The sequence below is a fragment of the Manis javanica genome, chromosome 16, assembly GCF_040802235.1.
Source record: "Manis javanica isolate MJ-LG chromosome 16, MJ_LKY, whole genome shotgun sequence".
NCBI classification, from domain to species: domain Eukaryota; kingdom Metazoa; phylum Chordata; class Mammalia; order Pholidota; family Manidae; genus Manis; species Manis javanica.
The window spans coordinates 50,314,049-50,338,155 of record NC_133171.1 but is presented as its reverse complement, the minus strand read 5'-3'; the positions used below and the strand labels follow the sequence as shown (position 1 = coordinate 50,338,155).

Genomic DNA, 24,107 nt, shown 5'->3' with positions numbered 1-24,107 from the left:
ACACAGCTAGCAAGAAGAACAGCTGAGATTCAAATCCACCTGTACTTGACTCTAGAACTATACTCTGAATAACCAACTTACAGGTCCTGATACTCTGTACAGCAGCAACAAAAATATATTTGGATTATATGCTAAACTGACTTCTCCATTTCACCAAAAATCCCTAGAAATTACAGAAGGATTTATAAGGAGTCCATAATAGCACTGGAAGGCAAGAAAGAATGCCTTCAATGGCCTAGAAAGCTGGAGAAATACTGAATGATTGAAAGAAGATAAAACAGATGGGGTCAGATGGATTGAGGAGACCACAGCCCAGAGCACACACATGGTAAGACTCTGTACAATGTTGAAGGATGACTAGCATGCACCTAGACAAGGAGCAGCGGGTCCTTGGGCATGTCAAGGAGTTTGACTGTCTGAGAAATTATATTTGAATGAGCTGAGTAAGTTGGTCTCCCATCCATCCCTGTGAACAGGGGGAAGGCAGAGCTTTTACCCGAAGTCTAGAGTACTTAAACTAGCTAAAATGGGTGAGGGCAGCTCTGAATAGCTACTGACCTAGGAGCCCTGGATCCCAGAAGGACTCCATACCCCTATCTCCACAACCTTGGGGCAACCAGCATAAACAGAAACAGCACTGACAGCCAGGCCAACAGAAACCTTGGGCACTGAGATTAGTACACAGCCAAGAATCAGCAAACATTTAAGGAGAATGCTAAGACAAATTTCACAAATAGAAGAATGAAAGAGGAAGGAGAAACAACATAAGATGATTCTTTTAAAAATCAAATTTAGAAACACAGATGGAAAATTTCTCAAAACATTAGGAAATCATATTCAACAACACATTAAAATGATCTTATAACATGATCAAATGGGACTTATTCCAGGGATGCAAGGATGGTTTGACATCCCCCAATCAATGTGATATACCACATTAACAAAAGGAAGGATAAAAATCATATGATAATCTCAATAGATGCAGAAATAGTACTTGACAAAATTCAACATTTAATTCATGATAAAAACTAAACAAAGTGGGTATAGAAGGAATATTCCTCAACATAATAAAGGCCATATATGAGTAGCCTACAGCTACCATGTTACTCAATAATCAGAAGCTTGAAAACTTTTCTTCTAAGATCAGGAACAAGACAAGGATGCTTGGCTCTGGAAAGAGTATTTTATTCAAGAGAGTATTGGAGACCATAGCCAAATCAATTAGGAAAGAAAAAGAAATAAGAGATAACCAAATCAGAAAGGAAGAAGTAAAATGGTTACTATTTGCAGGTGACATATTATATACAGAAAACCCTAAAGACTCCACCAACAAAATTGTAAGTTAGAACTAACGAATAAATTTAGTACAGTTGCAGGTACAAAATCAATATACCAAACTCTGGCATCTCTATAAGCTAATAAGGAATTATCAGAAAATTAAAAAAACAATCCCAGTTACAACTGTATCAGAAAGAATAAAATACCTAGGAATCAATTTAACCAAAAAAGGAAAGACCATACATTGAAGTCTATAAGAGATTGATAAAAGAAAGTGAAGAAGACACAAATAAATGGAAAGATATTCTGTATTTATAGTTTGGAAAATATTAATACTGTTGAAATGTCCACATTGTTCAAAGCAATCTAAAGATTCGATGCAATCCTTATCAAAATTCTAGTGGCATTTTTCACAGAAATATAATAATCCTAAAATTTGTATGGAAATACAAAAGACCCTGAATAGCCAAAGCAACCTAGAGAAAGAAGAACAAAGCTGGAGGCATCACACACCCTGATTTCAAACTATATACAAAGCTATAGTAAACAAAACAGTGTGGTGTTGGCATTAAAAAGACACACAGATCAATGGAACAGAATAGAGAGCCCATAAATAAATCAATCCATGTCTATATAGTCAATTTATGACAAAGGAGCCAAGAATATACAATGTGAAAAGGACACTGAACAGCTACATGCAAAAGATTGAAACTGGACCACTGTATTATAGCATACATAAAAACTAACTTAGAATGGACTAAAGACTTGATCTGAAACCATAAAACTCCTAGAAGAAAACATGGCAGCAAGCATTTTAATATTAGTCTTGGTGATGAATTTTTGTATTTGACACTAATAACAAAGGCAGCAAAAGCAAAACACACAAGTGTGACTACAAGAAACTGAAAAGCTTCTGCACAGAAAAGGCAACCTATTGAATGGGAGAAAATATTTGCAAATTATATACCTGATAAGGGGTTATATCAAAAATATACACAGAACTCATACAACTCAATAGCAAGAAAAACAATCTGATTAAAAAATGGGCAGAGGATCTGACAGGCATTTTTCCAAAGAAGACATACAGATGACTAACATGATCAAAAGGTGCTTAGCATCACTAATCATCAGGGAAATGCAAATGAAAACCACAATGGAATAACACTTCATACCTGCTGGAATGGCTATGCTCAAAAAGACAAGAAATAACAAGTGTTGACAAGGGTGTAGAGAAAAGGAAACCTTTGTGCACTGTTGGTGGGAATGTCAATTGGTGCAGCCACTATGGAAAACGGTATAGAGGGTCTTCAAAAAATTAAAAACAGAACTACCATATGATCCAGTTATTTCACTTCTGGGTATTTATCCAAAGAAAGTGAAAATGCTAACTTGAAAAATTATATGCACCCCCATGTTCACTGTAGCACTATTTACAATAGGCAAGACATGAAAACAATCTAAGTATCCATCTGTGGATAAATGGGTAAAAAAAAATGTGGTGTATATACACACTGGAGTATTATTCAGCCAGAAAAAGAAGGGAATCTTGCCACTTGTGACAACATAGATGGACCTTAACCTAAGTGAAATAAGTCAGACAAAGATAAATACTACATGATCCCGTTTATATGTGGAATCTAAAATCAAAACAATAACAAGGCAAAACCAAACCAAATTCACAAACACAGAGAACAGACTTGTGGTTGCTAGAGGTCAGAGTAGGGGGTGGGCAAAATGGATGAAGGTGGTCAAAAGGTACAAATTTCCGATTATAAGATAAATAAGTCCTAGGAATGAAATGTATAGCATGGTGACTATAGTTCATGATACTGTATTGTATATTTGAAAGCTGCTAAGAGAGTAGATCTTAAAAGTCCTTATCACAAGGAAGGAAGTTGTGATTATGTGTGGTGACAGATGTTAACCAGACTTACTGTGGTGAACATTTCACAATATATACAAATAACTAATCATTATGTTGCACACTTACACTAGTATAATGTTATGTCAATCATACCTCGATAAAAGAAAATCAGAGTTAATATCTTTAGAAGGATAAGTATTACATTCTGAAAATAGGAAAAAGAGCTAATTAGAATTCTTGAAAAAAATATAGTTATAGAAAGAAAAAAACTCAATGGAAAAGTAGAATAGACACATATACAGAGGAAATGAGCAAGCTGGAATGGAGCAGATTGAGCAAAGGCATTCTCCTAGAACTATATGAAAAACAGTGAAGGAATCAGCCAGAGGGAAAAGAAAAACCCCGCTCACATTTAAATGCAATAAAATTTAGAGAAAAGACAAGAATGCCAAAATGTCCACAGTGGTTATTTTTGATCACTAGAATTACAAATGATTTTTCTACTTACTTATCTAGAGATAAATTTTATCTCAAACTACTTGAATGCATAAATCTTGTTGAAGAATCAGCCCAGCTCTGCATGAGAGCAGAAACCAGGAGTAAAATGTCCAAGTGAAGCCAGATTGAGAAAAAGGCAGTAGCAGATCACATAATTAAAACCTAATTTGGGTAGAGGTGTGCAGAAATGCACATATGGCTTATGACTGAAATTACATAACCTTTCTGGAGAGAAGCAGCCTATGGAACTTTTATAAAGCTTTTGGCCTGAAATTTCACTTCTAAGAATTTATCAAAGGAAATAATTACGGACATGAGCAAATTTGTCTATAAGGATATTTGTTAGTGAGCAATACATAATAAAGGGAAGTGGGAAATCATCCAGAGAGCCAACAACAGAAAACTGGCTAAATTATGCTTTCCCCAGATGATGAAATATTATGCAACCAAAAATGGCCCTGTAAAAAAATATGTTCTGATGTCAGGAGACAGATATGCTACACTAAGAGGGCAGATTGAAAACATTAGTTAAATACTAGATGCAAAGAAAAAAAAAGAGTTTACCCACCCAGAATGTTAACAGTGGCTACAACTGGGCAGCAATGATATATCTGAACTAAATATATTACTCTTGTACTAAGAAAATGAAAGTTTAAAAATAAAAGCTGTTTTAAGAAGAAAAGAGGGCTTTACTCTGAGGCCCTGCCAATATGGAAAATTAGCAGTAGTTGTTGGCTCCTTCTACAAAATCAACCCTGAAGAAACACAGAATCCAGGAACTTAAAAAAAAAAGTCTTGAGAAACTCATAGGAAGGAGTGTTCTTTAGAACTAGCACCAGGGAGGGGGTTTGTACCCTGGGGGTGAAGGGCCTCTGGCAGAGCATGTGAGCAGTGTGGGGAAGGCACTGGCAGTTCAAGTCCTGCTCTCGCCTCACCCACTGATGGCTCCAGACAGTCACTGCTTTTCCCCTACTCAAGAAATTGGTGGCAACAGCCCCAGGGAACTTAGCTCAGGAATCCACTGGAGGGACACTGAAGGAATCTATCAAAGCCTGCTGGAAGAGCTGCAGGCAACAGCTTCAGGCATTCATTCCTCCCCCTTCTCCCTCCCAAACCCAAGGACTTGGGGCCTAAGGGTACCTGCTTCCTTCCAAATCTGCTTCTCTCTGAGAGTTTGAAGGTGAGGACCTGTAGGGTTGCCGTATGATATAACTCCAGGTGGTACCATTCTCATCATAATCTAAATGAATAGTACCTCCTGGAGTTGTGCAGTATACAATCTGTATGGTCTTACACAGCAAGTCTGGGCGTTTGGTGGGGAGATTACAAACATGAGTGAATAATTGTGATATTCTGGGATCTAGAATTTCCTGGGCCTATCAAAGACTAAAATCTGGCCTTAAACCTTTTCCATTAAGTTGTGCCATACAGAATAGCTAATATCCTCTGGGGCACAAATTTATCTGCTAAACTAAAGAGAACCTTAAGAAGTATATTCTAGCACTACACCCACCAAAAAACAAAAACAAAAACAAAAAACCCACAACCTTGTAAAATATGTACCAATGGAAGAATAATGATTAAAACAGACAAGAATGTAAGATAAACAATGATAAATATAGTAAAAGAAATAATGGAGGATATTAACACTACGAAACAAAATTTTTCACTGTAAAAAAAAAGGGGGGGAATAATAAGAAAAGCATAATTATAAAATTAAACCCAAGAAGATGTATAGGAAGATGGGTACAGAAGGAGAAATTGGTGTTAGGGGATAAGATTAAAGGATTCTCCCAGGAAAAAGAGGAAGACAGTAAGAAATCAAAATACAATTTAAGGCCTGTGGAGGCTGTAAACAGAAGGGTAAACATCCAGATAACAGAGGTCCCAGGAAAAAAATTAATTGACAGTGAAGGAAATATCTGAAGAATAATAGAAAAAGACTTTCCCAAATGTAAAACCAATGGCTTAGCATTGAAAGGGCAACTTCACTGAATGTCAACAGGACAGATAAGGAAAAGCCTATTCTAGATATATTTAAAACCAGATACAAAGAAAACATTTTAATAGCTTTAGAGAAAAAGTATCACCTCCCAAGAGCAAGAACCAGACTGACATCAGACTTTTCCCAACAGCATCATTGGCTGTAAGGAGACAATGTAGTGACATTAATATAACAAAGGAATGAACCTTGAACCTGAAATGTTATATGCATTCAAATAACATTATAAAACTACTACTCTACTACTTTTATAAACAGTATAAAAATTATATGGCATGCCAGATTTAATTAGATTCACCATCAAAATTAGATTCACTATTAGACCTACATTGAATAACTTCTAAAGGAGTCAGTCAACATGAGAAACAAATTCAGGAGATGCTGCAAGAAATATGGGAGCTTGAGTGATCAAAATACCTTGATAAAGTTTGTTATAGGACAGTGTGTGTGTGTTTATAATAGGGGCAGACTATTCATAATAAACCAGAAGTAAAATTGCAGAAAATACGAACAACAAAGGGTGGGGGAAGGTTGGCAAAATCAAAGACCTAAGAGTGTTCTACAGTTCTTGTCTTGTTAAGGAGAAGGAGGGAGCATTTATTTAAAAGCCAAAAGGAAGGGGGAAAAAAAACACCAAAAAAGTATGACAGATAAAAGATGGTAGAAATGAGTCCAAATATTTCCAATAGTTACAGTAAAGGTAACCAAGAATAAACTTGCTGGTTCAAAATCAGAGATTGTCAAATTTGATAAAAGAAACAAAAGTAACAGTTACATGCTGTTATAAAAGAAATATCAAAAGTACAAGAATGTGATAAGGCTTAAAGTAAAAAGGTGAAAACAAACACAACAGTCTTACTTAAAGCTAAAAGTAAGCCAATACTGCTCTGGTAAAATAAAATACATAGCCCTTAAGACACCAAGTATCATTAGAGAGACACACTATGTGGTGATAAAAGTTCCAGTTTATGAAATAGACATAACAATTCTAATCACATATGAATGTAATAAAATCAACTCAACTATGTATAAAATAAAAAGCCATAGGACCTCTGGGAGAAATTAACAAATCCACACACTTATTTATTATTGGCAGGTAAAGCAGATAGAAAGTCGGCAAAGTTAGAGATGACCAAGGTTTGAACTATAAAATTAACCAGCTGGATTCACTGAAAAAATATAAATGTCTCTATCCAATAATTAAAGAATAACCATTCACAAGTACATTTAGAACATGTATAAAAACTGCCAATATACCAGGTCACAAAGCAGGCCTCAATAGAACTGTCATAAATATATGATTCTCTGACCACCATAATTAAGTTACAGTAAAAAAATGTAAGTTAAAAGTTCTCATATATTTGGAAATTAAAAACACAGCATCTAAATATCTCATGGATTGAAGAACAGATCACAATAAAATTAACAAATACTTAGAACTAGATGTTTTAAAGGCTGTGTCAGAATAGAAGCAGAAATAGAAGTAGAGAACAAATATGCAATAAGAAATTCAACAAATACAAAAGTTGGTTTGTTGAAGAAAAGCACAATAGACAAACTTCTGGCAAGACTTAACAAGGAATAAAGAGATAAGGCACAAACAAAACACATTAAGAATACAAATAGAGGGTGAAAGACCTATACCCTGAAAACTACAAGACACTCATGAGAGAAATTAAAGAAAATACCAAAAATGCTCATGGATAGGAATAATTAATATTGTCAAAATGGCCATCCTGCCTAAAGCAGTCTACAGATTCAATGCAATCCCTATCAAAATACCAATGGCATTCTTCAATGAACTAGAGCAAATAGTTCTAAAATTCATATTGAACCACTAAAGACCCCAAACAGCCAAAGCAATCCTGATAAAGAAGAATAAAGCTGGGAGATTATGCTCCCTGACTTCAAGCTCTACAACAAAGCCACATTAATGAAGACAATTTGGTACTGGTGCAAGAACAGACCCGTAGATCAATGGAACAGAGAGCCCAGATATAAGTGCAAGCATATACGTTCAATTAATATACAATAAAGGAGCCATGGATATACAATGGGGAAATGACAGCCTCTTTAACAACTGGTGTTGGCAAAACTGGACAGCTACATGTAAGAGAATGAAACTGGAATACTGTCGAACTCAATACACCAAAGTAAACTCAAAATGGATCAAAGACCTGATTGTAAGTCATGAAACCATAAAACTCTTAGAAGAAAACAGGCAAAAATCTCTTGAATATAAACATGAGCCACTTTTTCCTGAAAGCATGTTCTTGGGCAAGGGAAACAAAAGCAAAAATGAACAAATGGTACTACATCAAATGAAAAAGGACAAATCAGTAGAACAAAAAGTCATCCCGCATATTGGGATAATATATTTGTAAATGACATATCCAACAAGGGATTAACACCCAAAATATATAAAGAACTCACATGCCTCAACACCCTAAAAGTAAATAACTGTATTAAAAAATGGGCAGAGGATATGAACAAACAATTCTCCAAAGAAGAAATTTAGATGGCCAACAGGCACATGAAAGGATGCTCCACATCGCTAATTATCAGAGAAATGCAAATTAAAACCACAATGAGATATCATTTCATACCAGTTATGATGGCCAACATCGAAAAGAGTAGGAGCAACAAATGCTGGCGAGGATGCAGAGTAAGGGGATCCCTCCTACACTATTGGTGGGAGTGTAAATTATTTCAACCTTTCTGGAAAGCAATATGGAGGTTCCTCGAAAAGCTAAAAATAGATAAACGATTTGACCGGGGAATTCCACTCCTAGGAATTTACCCAAAGAAAACATGTTCTCTCATTCAAAAAGACATATGCACCTCTATGTTTATCACAGCTCTATTTACAGTAGCCAAATGGATGCAACCTAAGTGACCATTAGTAGATGAATGGATAAAGAAGAAGTGGTACATATACACAATAGAATATTATTCATCCATAGGAAGAAAACAAATCCTAGAGGGTATTATGCTCAGTGAAATAAGCCAGGAGGAGAAAGACAAGTACCAAATGATTTCACTCATCTGTGGAGTATAAGTACAAAGCAAAAATTGAAGGAACAAAACAGCAGCAGACTCGGAGAATCCAAGAATGGACTAATGGTTACCAAAGGGAAAGGGACTGGAGAGGAAGGGTGGGAAGGGATGGATAAGGGGAAAAAGGGGTATTATGCTTAGCACACATAATGTAGTGGAGGGCACAGAGAAGGCAGTATATAGCACAGAGAAGACAAATAGTGACTGTGTGGCATCTTACTACAGTGATCGACAGTGACTTCAATTGTTTATGAGGGAGGACTTGATAATATGGATGAATGTAGTAACCATAGTGTTTTTCATGTGAAACTGTAAGTGTGTATATCAATGATGCCTTAATAAAAAAAAATCTCTGAAAAAACAAAAATCAGAACAGTCATAGGAAGATGATAGATTCTAACTGTAATATATCAGTAATTGTTCTCTATGTATACAGATGAAAGTTACCAATGAATAGTAGAATTCATGCTTCATATCGAAATTACCAAGTATCATAATTCTTCCAAGTGGTAAAGACACCTCAAGACAAATGCTGGGCATAGAAGCCACAGGGCATAAATCTGCAAAGACGTAAAAAGCAAACCTTTTCAAACAATACGGTTTCTCTCTCACTTACCAACTTTACATTTCCCTGTATGGCCCTGGAAGATGACTGGTTAGCCAGAGACGGGTAAGATTCCTCAAGGGAGGAACAACCTAAGACAGGCACAGCCGCAGGGGGGCCATCAGGAGATAAACTGGGGACCAACAGAGGGGAGGCTTAGAACCTCAACCCCCCCTGTTTTGAGAGAAATCTTCTGTATCCATGGATGTTTTGTTGCCCTTGTCTAGCTTGGATTAATACTTAGTCTATAGGCACAGACCTGATCATCTACATTTGCCCTCTTATAGCACTAAATTATGTTTTCTACCTTTATCTTGCATCTACCTACCACTTCAGCATTTTATTAAAAAAATAATAATAACAGTAAGGGAGAAATGTGGGATTCACATATAAATCATGTATGAAAATCAAACGAATAATCATATCTGACTTGATTGTTTATAGTTCATGATGCGTGATCAAAACCGAAAGTTTCTGTGATGACTGCCCTTGCACTGTTCACCATGTAAGAACTTATTTACTATGTAAGACCTTGTTCACCATGTAAGAACTTGTTTGTTATGCTTCAGAAGATTGGAGACTGTTGAGATATAGGCTTGGGGTTGATTAATGACTGTGCATTGAGTTCCCTATACAGAATTTTATTGTTGTTAACAACCATTTGATCAATAAATATGAGAGATGCCCTCTCAAAAAAAAAAGAAAGAAAAGATACATGTTCATTTTTTTAAAATAAATAGGCTGGATTAAAAAAAAGAATACAAATAGCAAAATTTTCAAGTAAAACTGAGATTAAAAAGAAAATATTACCAACAATTTCATACCAATAAATTTGAAATCAGAAATGACAAATTTCCAAAAAAATAAAATAAAATACCAAAACTGACCACAAAAGTAGAGAATTTGAATAGTGAAATAACTATTAAAGACAATTCAAACAGCAGTTAAAAATCTATGTGCAAAGAACATACCAGGCACAATTTTACAGGGAAGATCTATTAACTTTCAAAGAACTGATTACCACAGATTAATGCAAATTATTGCAGGTAAAGAATAAGAGGAACTATTACCTGCTATGGTCTGCATGTTCATGCCCCACCTCCCCTGCATGTAAATACTAATACCCAATGTGATGGTGTTGGAATGTGGGGCCTTTGGGAGATGATCTGTTAAGGGTGGAGGGATTAGTGCTCTTATAAAAGATATCCCATATGGCTCTCCTAGTTTCTTCAGCTGTGTGAGGATACAATGAGAAGTGTTTGATCAGAAGAGAGCCCTCACCTGATCATGCTGGCACCCTGATGGACTTCCCAGCATCCAAAAATGTGAGAAATGCTTGTTGTTTATAAACTACCCAATCTGTGGCATTTTGTTATAGCAACCTGAATGGACTAATATACTAACAAACTCATTCTTTGAAATTTAATATCTAAATTCACTTAAGGCTGGCATGAGAAAGGAATATTACATGCCCATTTCATTCACAGATATAAATGCAAAACTTAAGCAAAATATTAACAAATTGAACCTCACAGCAGATCAAAACAGTATACCATGACTAGGTTGGGTGTATTCCAAGTTTACTATCAGGAAAGCTATAAATGTCCTCCAGAGTAATATAGTAAAGAAAAAAATTATAGATCATCCTAACATAAATAAAAATGCATGTAATAGTTTAAAAAATCCTTAGTAATCTAGGAAGGGAAATTCATCACCTGGTAAAAATTGTTTATAGAAAAAAACTTACAAGAAACATCATTATAAATCAGGAAATATTCTCCTTTTAGCACTACTATTCAAGACTGTGCTTGAGATTCTAGATGTTGCAATAGGACAGGAAAAGAAAATTAAAGGTATATATATAAGGGAGAAAAAAAAATGTCTTTAGTTGCAGATGATGTGATTACTAGCATAGAAATCTCCAAAGAGCTAAACAGACAAATTATAGCATTGATAGGAGAGTGAGGAAAATGTTATCAGCAACAACAAAATTAGAAAATAATTTAAAAATCAATACTGTCTTTTTCAGGATCCCAGCATACAAAAGAATTCATCTCAGATGGTTAAAATAAAGAAACTTTAATGAAAGAACTACTTACAAAATTATGGGCAAATAAAGAATAAATGCTCCAAATAAAGAATAGTACAGCACTCAACTAAACACTGGGGATCCATTATGATGCCTAGGGCCAAAGAGGCATGGGGATGAAATTAAGTTAGGAGTCCAATTAAATCACCGTGGATGAGAAGCTGCCTTGTGGGAGTTTTAGTCCTCAAGGGAATTTAGCTTTCAAAAATCCAGTGTAAAAATAGATCAGGGAGCAGTAAAAAATAACCTAATTTATTGGTCAAGTGGGAAGGGATTCTGGGTGATGTACACCCAAGGGGTTAGCCACCTAGAGCAAAGAACAGGGCAAAGGAGGAAGATGGCCATGGAAAGGTGGGGATGTTAACAAAAATACATGTCAATTCTCCCTAGTTTGATACATAGATTTAATGCAATTAAAATCCCAACAGATATCCAACCAGTGAACAATCCAAAAAGGGAATTACAAAAACAATTCTATTTACAATAGTGTCAGAAAGAATAAAATACTTAGGAATTAAACTTAAATAAACTTAACCAAGGAGGTGAAAGATTTGTATAATGAAAACTGTAAAATACTGCTGAAAGAAATAAAAAATATAAATAAATGGAAACATCCCATGTTCATGGATTAGAAAGCTCAATATTGTTGAAATGTCAATATTACCCAAAGCAATCTACAAATTCAATGCAATCCCTATCTAAATTCCAATGACTTTTTTTTTTTTGTAGAAATAGAAAAACCCACCCTAAAATTCATATGGAATCTCAGGGGACCCCAAATAGCCAAAACAATCTTGAATAAGAAGAACAAAACTGGAGGACTCACATTTCTGCAATTCAAAATCTGTTACAAAGCTACAGTAATCAAAACCTTGTGGTATTGGTCCAGACACAGACATACAGACCAATGGAATAGAGAACCCAGAAATTAACTCTTGTATATATGGTCAAATAATTTTTAAAAAGGGTACAAAACCATTCAATGGGGAAGGGTGGTCCTTCCAACAACTGATGCTGGGAAAAGTGGATATTTATACACAAAGGAGTGAAGTTGGCCCCTTATCTAACACCACATACAAAAATTAACTTAAATGGATGCAGGACTCTAATGTAAGACCTAAAGCAGTAGAACTCTTGAAAGAGATTATAGGACAAAAGCTTCACAACATTGCATTTGAGAATGATTTCTTGGATATGACACCACAGGCAACAAAAATAATAGAAAAATTGGACTTCACGAAAATTAAAGTTTTTACATTAAAAGATACTATCCACAGAGTAAAAGGGCAACCCACAGAAAGGTAGAAAATATCTGAAAATCATGTATCTAATAAGGGATTATTATCCAGAATCATGGAGAACTCCTAAAACTCAACAACAACAAAAAATCCCAAAATGGACAAAGGACTTCAACAAATAATTCTCCAAAGAAGGTGCACATGAAAAGATGCTGAACATCATAAAATCATTAAGGAAATGTAAATCACAGCTCTAGCAAGATGACTTCATACCCTTTAGGATGGCTACTATCAATAAAACTCACCCAAAACCCCAGAAACTAAAAAACCAAAAAACAAAAAAAAAAAGTATTAACAAGGATATGGAGAAATTGGAACCCTTGTGCACTGTTGGTGGGAATGTAAAATAGTACAGCTGCTGTGGAAGACCATATGAATTTTCCTTAAAAAAATTAAGAACAGGTGGAGCCAAGATGGTGGTGTGAGTAGAGCAGTGGAAACCTCCTCTCAAAACAACATATCTTTATGAAAATATAACAAAGACAACTCTTCCTTAGAATAGAGACCAGAGGACACAGGACAACATCCAGACCACATCCTCACCTGCGAGAACCCAGCGCCTCACAAAGCGGGAGAGGAAGGCCACAAACCAACAAGAAGGGAAGTTCTTCCAGCTGTCACTCGTCCCAGCTCTGCAAACTATTTCTATCACCATGAAAGGGCAAAATTACAGGCAAACCAAGATCACAGAAACAACACCAGAGAAGGAGACAGACCTAACCAGTCTTCCTGAAAAAGAATTCAAAATAAAAATCATAAACATGCTGACGGAGATGCAGAGAAATATGCAAGAGCTAAGGGATGAAGTCCAGAGGGAGATCACAGATGCCAGAAAGGAGATTACAGAAGTGAAACAAACTCTGGAAGGATTTATAAGCAGAATGGATAAGATGCAAGAGGCCATTGATGGAACAGAAACCAGAGAACAGGAACGCATAGAAGCTGACATAGAGAGAGATAAAAGAATCTCCAGGAATGAAACAATATTAAGAGAACTGTGTGACCAATCCAAAAGGAACAATATCCATATTATAGGGGTACCAGAAGAAAAAGAGAGAGAAAAAGGGATACAAAGTGTCTTTGAAGAAATAATTGCTGAAAACTTCCCCAAACTGGGGGAAGAAATAATCGAACAGACCACGGAAATACACAGAACTCCCAACAGAAAGGAACCAAGAAGGACAACACCAAGACACATAATAATTAAAATGGCAAAGATCAAGGACAAGGAAAGAGTTTTAAAGGCAGCTAGAGAGAAAAAGGTCACCTATAAAGGAAAGCCCATCAGGCTATCATCAGACTTCTCGACAGAAACCTTACAGGCCAGAAGAGAATGGCATGATATATTTAATGCAATGAAACAGTAGGGCCTTGAACCAAGGATACTGTATCCAGCACAATTATCATTTAAATATGATGGAAGGATTAAATAATTCCCAGACAAGCAAAAGTTGAGGGAATTTGCCTCCCACAAACCACCTCTACAGGGCATCTTACAGGGACTGCTCTAGATGGGAGCACTCCTAAAAAGAGCACAGAACAAAACACCCAACATATGAAGAAGGGAGGAGGAATAAGAAGGGAGAGAAGAAAAGAATCTCCAGACAGTGTATATAACAGCTCAATAAGCGAGCTAAGTTAGGCAGTAAGATACTAAAGAAGCTAACCTTGAACCTTTGGTAACCACGAATTTAAAACCTGCAATGGCAATAAGTACATATCTTTCAATAGTCACCCTAAATGTAAATGGACTTAATGCACCAATCAAAAGACACAGAGTAATAGAATGGATAAAAAATCAAGACCCATCTATATGCTGCTTACAAGAAACTCACCTCAAACCCAAAGACATGCACAGACTAAAAGTCAAGGGATGGGAAAACATATTTCAGGCAAACAACAGTGAGAAGAAAGCAGGGGTTGCAGTACTAATATCAGACAAAATAGACTTCAAAACAAAGAAAGTAACAAGAGATAAAGGACACTACATAATGATAAAGGGCTCAGTCCAACAAGAGGATATAACCATTCTAAATATATATGCACCCAACACAGGAGCACCAGCATATGTGAAACAAATACTAACAGAACTAAAGGGGGAAATAGACTTCAATGCATTCATTTTAGGAGGCTTCAACATGTCACTCACCCCAAAGGATAGATCCACCGGGCAGAAAATAAGTAAGGACACAAAAGCACTGAACAACACAGTAGAAGAGATGGACCTAATAGACATCTAAAGAACTCTACATCCAAAAGCAACAGGATACACATTCTTCTCAAGTGCACATGGAACATTCTCCAGAATAGACCACATACTAGGCCACAAAAAGAACCTCAGTAAATTCCAAAATATTGAAATCCTACCAACCAACTTTTCAGACCACAAAGATATAAAACTAGAAATGAATTGTACAAAGAAAACAAAAAAGCGCACAAACACATGGAGGCTTAACAACATGCACCTAAATAATCAATGGATCAACGAACAAATTAAAATAGAGATCAAGGAATATATGGAAACAAATGACAACAACAACACAAAGCCCCAACTTCTGTGGGATGCAGCGAAAGCAGTCTTAAGAGGAAAGTATATAGCGATCCAGGTACACTTCAAGAAGGAAGAACAATCCCAAATGAATAGTCTAACATCACAATTATTGAAACTGGAAAAAGAAGAACAAATGAGGCCTAAAGTCAGCAGAAGGAGGGACATAATAAAGATCAGAGAAGAAATAAACAAAATTGAGAAGAATAAAACAATAGCAAAAATCAAAGAAACCAAGAGCTGGTTCTTTGAGAAAATAAACAAAATAGATAAGTCTCTAGCCAAACTTATTAAGAGAAAAAGAAAATCAACACAAATCAACAGAATCAGAAATGAGAAAGGAAAAATCACGACAGACTCCACATAAATACAAAGAATTATTAAAGACTACTATGAAAACCTATATGCCAACAAGCTGGAAAACCTAGAAGAAATGGACAACTTCCTAGAAAAATACAACCTTCCAAGACTGACCAAGGAAGAAACACAAAAGTGAAACCAATTATGAGCAAAGAAATTAAAATGGTAATCAAAAAACTACCCAAGAACAAAACACCCAGGCCGGATGGATTTACCTCGGAATTTTATCAGACACACAGAGAAGACATAATACCCATTCTCCTTAAAGTTTTCCAAAAAATAGAAGAGGAGGGAATACTCCCAAACTCATTCTATGAAGCCAACATCACCCTAATACCAAAACCTAATACCAAAACCAGGCAAAGACCCCACCAAAAAAGAAAATTACAGACCAATATCCCTGATGAATGTAGATGCAAAAATACTCAATAAAATATTAGCAAACTGAATTCAAAAATATATCAAAAGGATCATACACCATGACCAAGTGGGATTCATCCTAGGGATGCAAGGATGGTACAACATTCGAAAATCCATCAACATCATTCACCACATCAACAAAAAGAAAGACAAAAACCACATGATTATCTCCATAGATGCTGAAAAAGCATTTGACAAAATTCAACATCCATTCATGATAACAACTCTCAGCAAAATGGGTATAGAGGGCAAGTACCTCAACATAATAAAGGGCATATATGATAAACCCACAGCCAACATTATACTGAACAGTGAGAAGCTGAAAGCATTTCCTCTGAGATCGGGAACAAGACAGGGATGCCCACTCTCCCCACTGTTATTTAACATAGTACTGGAGGTCCTAGCTATGGCAATCAGACAAAACAAAGAAATACAAGGAATCCAGATTGGTAAAGAAGAAGTTAAACTGTCACTATTTGAAGATGACATGATATTGTACATAAAAAACCCTGAAGACTCCACTCCAAAACTACTAGAACTGATATTGGAATACAGCAAAGTTGCAGGATACAAAATTAACACACAGAAATCTGTGGCTTTCCTATATACTAACAATGAACCAATAGAAAGAGATATTAGGAAAACAACTCCATTCATAATTGCATCAAAAAGAATAAAATACCTAGGAATAAACCTAACCAAAGAAGTGAAAGACCTATACCCTGAAAACTACAAGTCACTCTTAAGAGAAATTAAAGGGGACACTAACAAATGGAAACTCATCCCATGCTCGTGGCTAGGAAGAATTAATATCGTCAAAATGGCCATCCTGCCCAAAGCAATATACAGATTTGATGCAATCCCTATCAAATTACCAGCAACATTCTTCAATGAACTGGAACAAATAGTTCAAAAATTCATATGGAAACACCAAAGACCCCAAATAGCCAAAGCAATCCTGAGAATGAAGAATAAAGTAGGGGGGATCTCACTCCCCAACTTCAAGCTCTACTACAAAGCCATAGTAATCAAGACAATTTGGTACTGGCACAAGAACAGAGCCAGACCAGTGGAACAGATTAGAGACTCCAGACATTAACGCAAACATATATGGTCAATTAATATTTGATAAAGGAGCCATGGACATACAATGGGGAAATGACAACCTCTTCAACAGATGGTGCTCTCAAAACTGGACAGCTACGTATAGGAGAATGACACTGGACCATTGTCTAACCTCATACACAAAAGTAAATTCAAAATGGATCAAAGACCTGAATGTAAGTCATGAAACCATAAAACTCTTAGAAAAAAACATAGACAAAAACCTCTTAGACATAAACATGAGTGACCTCTTCTTGAACATATCTCCCCAGGTAAGGAAAACAACAGCAAAAATGAACAGTGGGACTATATTAAGCTGAAAAGCTCCTGTACAGCAAAAGACACCATCAATAGAACAAAAAGGTACCCTCCAGTATGGGAGAATATATTTGTAAATGACAGATCTGATAAAGGCTTGACATCCAAAATATATAAAGAGCTCACCCACCTCAACAAACAAAAAACAAATAATCCAATTAAAAAATGGGCAGAGGAACTGAACAGACATTTCTCCAAAAAAGAAATACAGATGGCCAACAGACACATGAAAAGATGCTCCACATTGCTAATTATGAGAGAAATGCAAATTAAAACCACAATGAGGTATCACGTCACATAGTAAGGGTAAGGATGGCTACCATCCAAAAGACAAACAACAACAAATGTTGGTGAGGTTGTGGAGAAAGGGGAACCCTCCTACACTGCTGGTGGGAATGTAAATTAGTTCAGCCATTGTTGAAAGCAGTATGGAGGTTCCTCAAAATGCTCAAAATAGACTTACCATTTGACCCAGGAATTCTACTCCTAGGAATTTACCCTAAGAACGCAGCACTCAAGTTTGAAGAAGACAGATGCACCCCTATGTTTATCGCAGCACTATTTACAATAGCCAAGAATTGGAAGCAACCTAAGTGTCCATCAGTAGATGAATGGATAAAGAAGATGTGGTACATATACACAATGGAATATTACTCAGCCATAAGAAGAAAACAAATCCTACCATTTGCAACAACATGGATGGAGCTAGAGGGTATTACGCTCAGTGAAATAATCCAAGCGGAGAAAGAGAAATACCAAATGATTTCACTCATCTGTGGAGTATAAGAACAAAGGAAAAACTGAAGGAACAAAACAGCAGCAGAATCACAGAACCCAAGAATGGTCTAACAGGTACCAAAGGGAAAGGGACTGGGAGGGTGTGTGGGTAGGGAGGGATAAGGGGGGAAAGAAGAAAGGGGGTATTAAGATTAGCATGCATAATGTGGGGGGTGGGAGAAAGGGGAGGGCTGTACAACACAGAGAAGACAAGTAGTGATTCTACAACATTTTGCTATGCTAATTAATGGACAGTGACTGTGAACGGGTTTGTGGGAGGGACCTGGTATAGGGGAGAGCCTAGTAAACATAATATTCTTCATGTAATTGTAGATTAAAGATAAAAAAAAAAGAAAAGGAGGATTACTCCCTGATAGGATAAAACTAACTGTAAATCAACGATTAATGCATGCTTTAAATATCCTTAATTTTGATCATTTAAAGGGTGTCAGATGATCAGGTATGGAAATACATTTTTCTGATAATATTCCTTTCCCTTAAAAAAAAAAAAGCAGTTCCTGTGTGGTGATCTCCAATAAGTTCTTCACAATGGTATAAAGGGCATATCAAAGTGTGGGCAAAGGGTTTGTTTGTGTTTATACAGAGGATCAAAGCCTAATTTGGCTACCCAGAAAACGAATTAAGATATGATATGAAGAAGAACTTCCAACATCAACATTCTCTGGAAGAGTCATTCCAGAAGATGATCATCAAAAAACTTCAACAAAGATCCTGGTGCTGTTGCAGTTGTAGCTGCATTCATCCCACCAGTTCCTGGACTTGCCATCGGAATGAAGAAGGAGATATCTAAGCTGGCCTGTGGATACAGTAAAACAACAAATTTGATTGGATCTATACTGTCAGAACTCAACCAAGAATTAGGAGAAGTGCAAGTTGCAGCACTCCAAAATCTTGTGACTATAGACTATCTACTGTTAAAAGAACATATGGGATGTGAACAGTTTCCAGGAATGTGTTATTTTAATTTGTCTGATTTTTCTCAAACTATTCAAATTCAGTTAGACAATATCCATCATATCATTGATAAGTTTTCACAAATGCCTAGGGTTTTTTGTGGTTTTCTTGGTTTCACTGGAGATGGCTGGTAATTGTAGGTCTGCTTTGGTTATGTAGCTGTATCCCTATTATGTTAATGTGTGTATGCAATTTAATTAGTAGTTTAAAACCTATACATGCCTATGTTACTCTACAAGAAGATATGTCAAAGAAATAATCAATCTTCCCATGTTTTCTTCCATCTGCTACTTCTATAGCTTTTCTTCTTCCTTCCTAATTACAACCCTTAAGTAGAATTCATGCCTCATATCGAAATTACTGAGTATCATAATTCTTCCAAGTGGTAAAGATACCTCAAGACAAATGCTGGGCATAGAAGCCACAGGGCATAAATCTGCAAAGAAGTAAAAAGCTAACCTTTTCAAACAATATGGCTTCTCTCTCACTTACCAACTTTACATTTCCCTGTATGGCCCCGGAAGATGACTGGTTAGCCAGAGACGGGTAAGTTTCCTCAAGGGAGGAACAACCTAAGACAGGTACAGTCGCAGGGGGGCCATCAGGTGAGAAATTGGGGATCAACAGAGGTGAGGCTTAGAACCTCACCCCCTCTGTTTTGAGAGAAATCTTCAGCATCTGTGGATGTTCTGTTGTCCTTGTCTAGCTTGGATTAAAACTTAGTCCATAGGCACTACATTTGCCCTCTTACAGCACTAAACTATATTTTCTACCTTTATCTTGCATCTACCTACCACTTCAGCATTTTATTAAAACATAATAATAATAGTATTAATAATAATAAGGGAGAAATGTGGGATTCACATATAAATCAAGTATAAAAATCAAACGAATAATATTTAACCTGATTGTTTCTAGTTCATAACGCATGATCAAAACCGAAAGTTTCTGTGATGACTGCCCTTGCACTGTTCACCATATAAGAACTTATTCACTATGTAAGAATTTGTTCACCATGTAAGAACTTGTTCGTTATGCTTCAGAAGATTGGAGACTGTTGAGAATTAGGCTTGGGGTTGATTAATGATTTTGCATTGAGTCCCCTATACAGAATTTTATTGTTGTTAACAACCATTTGATCAATAAATATAGAGATGCCCTCTCAAAAAAAGAAAAAAATTAAGAACAGAACTACCATATGACTCAGCAAATATACATCTACTATATCTTTCAAATCCATATCTCAAAGAGATATTTCTACACCCATGTTTATAGCAGCATTATTCACAAAAGCTAAAACATAGAATCAACCCAAACTGACTGATGCATGGATTACCAAAATGTGGTATAGTCTCTCACCATGGAGTATCACTCAGCCTTTAAAAAGAAAGGAAATTCTGCAGTATGCTATAACATGGATGAACTTGGAAGACACTTTGCTAAATGAAATAAGCCAGTCACAAAAAGACAAATACTATATGATTCCCCTTATATGAGGTTCTTCAAGTAGCCAAAGTCAAAAGGCAGAAAGCATAGTGGTGGCTCAGGGGCTGGAGGATAGGGGAAAATGGGCAGTTATTGGTTAGTAGGTATAGGCTTTCGAATTTACAAGATGAAACGTATTATGGAGGTGGATGGTGGTAATGAGTACACAACATTAAAAATGGTTAAGATGGTAAATTTGATACTATGTGTATTTTAAAACAATTAAAAAAAATCCCAACAGAATTTTCCATGGAATTTGGTAACTTGATTCTAAAATTTAATGGACAAAGCTTAGTATAGCTAAAGCACTGCTGAAGAAGACTAAGAAGGACTTACCCTATCAGATAAGGGACTTAGTATGAGGCTACCATAACTAAGGCTGTATGATACTGGCATACAGATGAACAAACTAAGCAAAACAACAGAACAGAGCCCCAAACAGATCAGTGTATACTTGTAGATTATAGAGGAAGTGGAGACTATTCAAGAAAAAGAAATTCGAGAAAATGGCTATCATTTGGGAAAATATGAAATTGGATTTCTCAAATTCATCTACAGATGAACTAAGGACTTAAACACAAAAAGCAAAACTTTAAATGTTTTAGTGGGAACATAGATAGTTGTTTACCTTGTGTGAAGTGTTTCATTAACAAAACAGAAAAAACACTACCTATAAAAGACAAAACTGACAAATTTAAGACCTGCTATCAATCAAAAGAATTGTTACAAAAAATGTGGCTAATTTTTTCGAACTGGGAGGAAACAACTGCAACACATATAAAGAGCTTTTATGAAAGGACAACCAAATGCAAAAATGGGTGAAAGACTTGATGTGGTATCACATTCAAAAAAGAAATGTATATGGCTAATGAGCATGTGAAGAGATGCCTGACCTCATTCTTAAACAGGGAAGTATAAAACAGTATTTTATTTGGTCTTAATTTGTACCTGTTTACCAACAATCCAGAATAATATTGAGTGTTGGGGGGATGTTGTTCAGAAGGATCTCATGTTCTACTGGTGAGAGCGTAAACTGGTACAACCACTTTAAAGATAATGCCAAATTGCTTTCTGTAGTTAAACATTCACATATTCTATAACACAGCAACTCCACTTCCCAGGAAACTGTATACGAGGACACCTGAGTGAGAACAAAGATGTGTAAAGCAGCACTGTTTATAATATCAAAAAACTGGAAGCAGCCTGGATGCGCACTAACAGGATAAAGTGTCGTACGTTCACCCAATGGAATAGGAGGTCACAGAGAAAAGGAACTGCAACTTAAGATGACATGTATGAATTGCAGTTGTGTCAAAAAAGTAAGCCCTGAAAGACCACACTCAGCATGATGCTTACAGAGTTCAAACACAACATTTCATTTTTAAAAAGCAGGGTTTCCTTCTGGGTGTGGAGGTACAAGGGTGCAAAGTCCACATAGATGGTTGAAATTTATCGCCAGTGTTCTGATTCTTGCCCAGAACACTGGCGGGTGTTCTGGGCCAGTGGGGTGGTGGGGTGGTGGGTTTCCTTAGGCATTCATAACATTATTAAAACATGTAAATAAATTAGTATGAATAAAGTAAAATAGGCCATGCATGGACCAATGATGAGTCTCTCTCGTGAACCAAGGATAATGATTTAACTGACTTCTATGCAACCAGTAACTATAAAAAATAAAACAGAAAACTTCACATCTTTTTAAAAACCCTCAGTGGCTCTCCTTCAGGCTTTAAACTGTGAGATCAGGATGCTCCCTGTTTCTTCAAAACAGTGGAAGGGAGAGGGAGACAAGAGGGGGGTGGAAACAACATAAAAAGGCCTCAGGACTGAGGGATTCTTAAGCAATCATAGCTCATCTGGCAGTGACAAGTCATTCTTCAAGTTAGGATCCAACTCCTCCACAGCTATCATAGTGTAGTATACTTAATTCCCTATTTTCTTATTTCTTTTGGAAAATCTCAGACTTTTACTATCTGCCATAGCAGCCACTGGCCCTGTGGCTATTTAAATTGCTACAAATTCAACTCCTCCTCACAGCAGTCACGTATCAATGCTCAAGGCTACATGTGGCTACTGGCTACTGTATCAGACAACATAGATACAGACCGGTTCCATTCTGTCATCTTGGAAGGTTCTGTTGGGCAGGGCTATTTTAAACTTAGCTTAGCTGAAAAGAAGGGGTGGAGGAACTTGTTCACACACCAGCTGGGCTGGGGACCTGCCAGGAGACTCTAGGGCCTGGGAGAGGGGAATCACAAAGATTACAGAGGGCTGAGCCATCTACCGGTGGGGGGTTCTGTGACCCCAGGCCCCAGGCTGACAGTGCTTCTGCCAGGGACCCAAAGTGATCAGGACAGCAGGGCTCAGAGAAACAAGCAACCCTCCCACCCTGCCCCCTGGGTGGGATGCCTCAAAGCTCTCCTCCAGGAGGGTGGGGACCCAGCTCTACCTGCTGTTCCCTCCCCTCACCCTTGCCTCCTTCCCCACTAGCACCATCTGCCCTGACCTTCAGGGCAGCTTTACTCTGAAGCAGTACTTCAGGGAAGATCAAAGGAGCTACACTGAGAGATTTAACAGTGTCAGCAAGCGCAACACAGAGAAATTCAAGGCTCTGCAGCTGCCAACCATTTGGGAGCTCGGATGTGGTGGGGAGGGAGGAGTTGGTCTTTCCCCATCAACACCCACTCCCAGGGAGCAGAACAGCCTCTGAAACAGGTCACTGCAGCCAGGCCTTGTCCTAACTAGTACCCGTGCATTGATCAATGCTGGCAACCCCACACTAACAGCCAGGACCAATGAAGGTGCACCATCACAGCGGTAAAGGCACTGAGGAAGAAAGCTGCCCAAGTTCGTGGCCAGAGCAGCGGTGGAGTGGGAACAGGGCTGCAGACTTGCTCTCATTCTTCCCACTATGCCCTACTGGGTGCTTCTGAGGAGAGCTCTGCGCCCTCCCACCTTGCTCAGTCATCCCTCTGACCAGCAGTGATCCCCATGTTCCCACTCTCCCATCGGCCCTAGTGCAAAGCACAGGGATGGAGTGTGGAGCCCGTACCAGAGGGCAGATGGAGTAACCAGAACAAGGGGCTGGGCCAGGCAGCCAGCCTGATTCAGCAGGCTCAGCCCTCTCCTGGAACCCTGGCTGCCTTTCAGCTCTGAGGACCCCCTGGGAACAGTGGGGCAGCTCTCCTAGGGCCGAGGGCCCAGCACAGGGACTATGGCAGGATCCCAGGTCAAGTGACCAGTGGGGGCTGGAGGGAGCAGGCCACAGGAAAAGAGGGAGGAAAGGGCACAGGGGTCTCTGGGCCCTTTCCTGGGGCTCCCACAGTGCCTGACCCGCTCGCCTTGCTCAGTCCTTGTCAGATGGCTGGGCTGGCGCCGCTGTGCCAGTGGACTGTGGGTCCTCAGTGGAGCCTGTGGCTCATTCACTGCT

General features: G+C 37.5%; 1 protein-coding gene across 9 annotated transcripts in view; it reads right to left on the bottom strand.

Annotated features, from left to right (window-relative positions):
- MOCS1 (molybdenum cofactor synthesis 1) overlaps positions 1-24,107 on the bottom strand; it is a 44,268-nt gene that overhangs the window by 9,833 nt on the left and 10,328 nt on the right. The window contains exons 2-3 of one of the 9 annotated variants that reach the window (XM_073224571.1): positions 18,889-19,034; positions 18,123-18,213 (exon numbers count right to left, since the gene is read on the bottom strand). The exons of the other annotated variants lie outside the window; for them this stretch is intronic. Of the exons in view, the coding sequence (XP_073080672.1) occupies positions 18,123-18,213; positions 18,889-18,912 (115 nt within the window). The 5' untranslated portion in view covers positions 18,913-19,034. The remainder of the gene's footprint in view (positions 1-18,122; positions 18,214-18,888; positions 19,035-24,107) is intronic. 9 annotated transcript variants of the gene reach the window in all.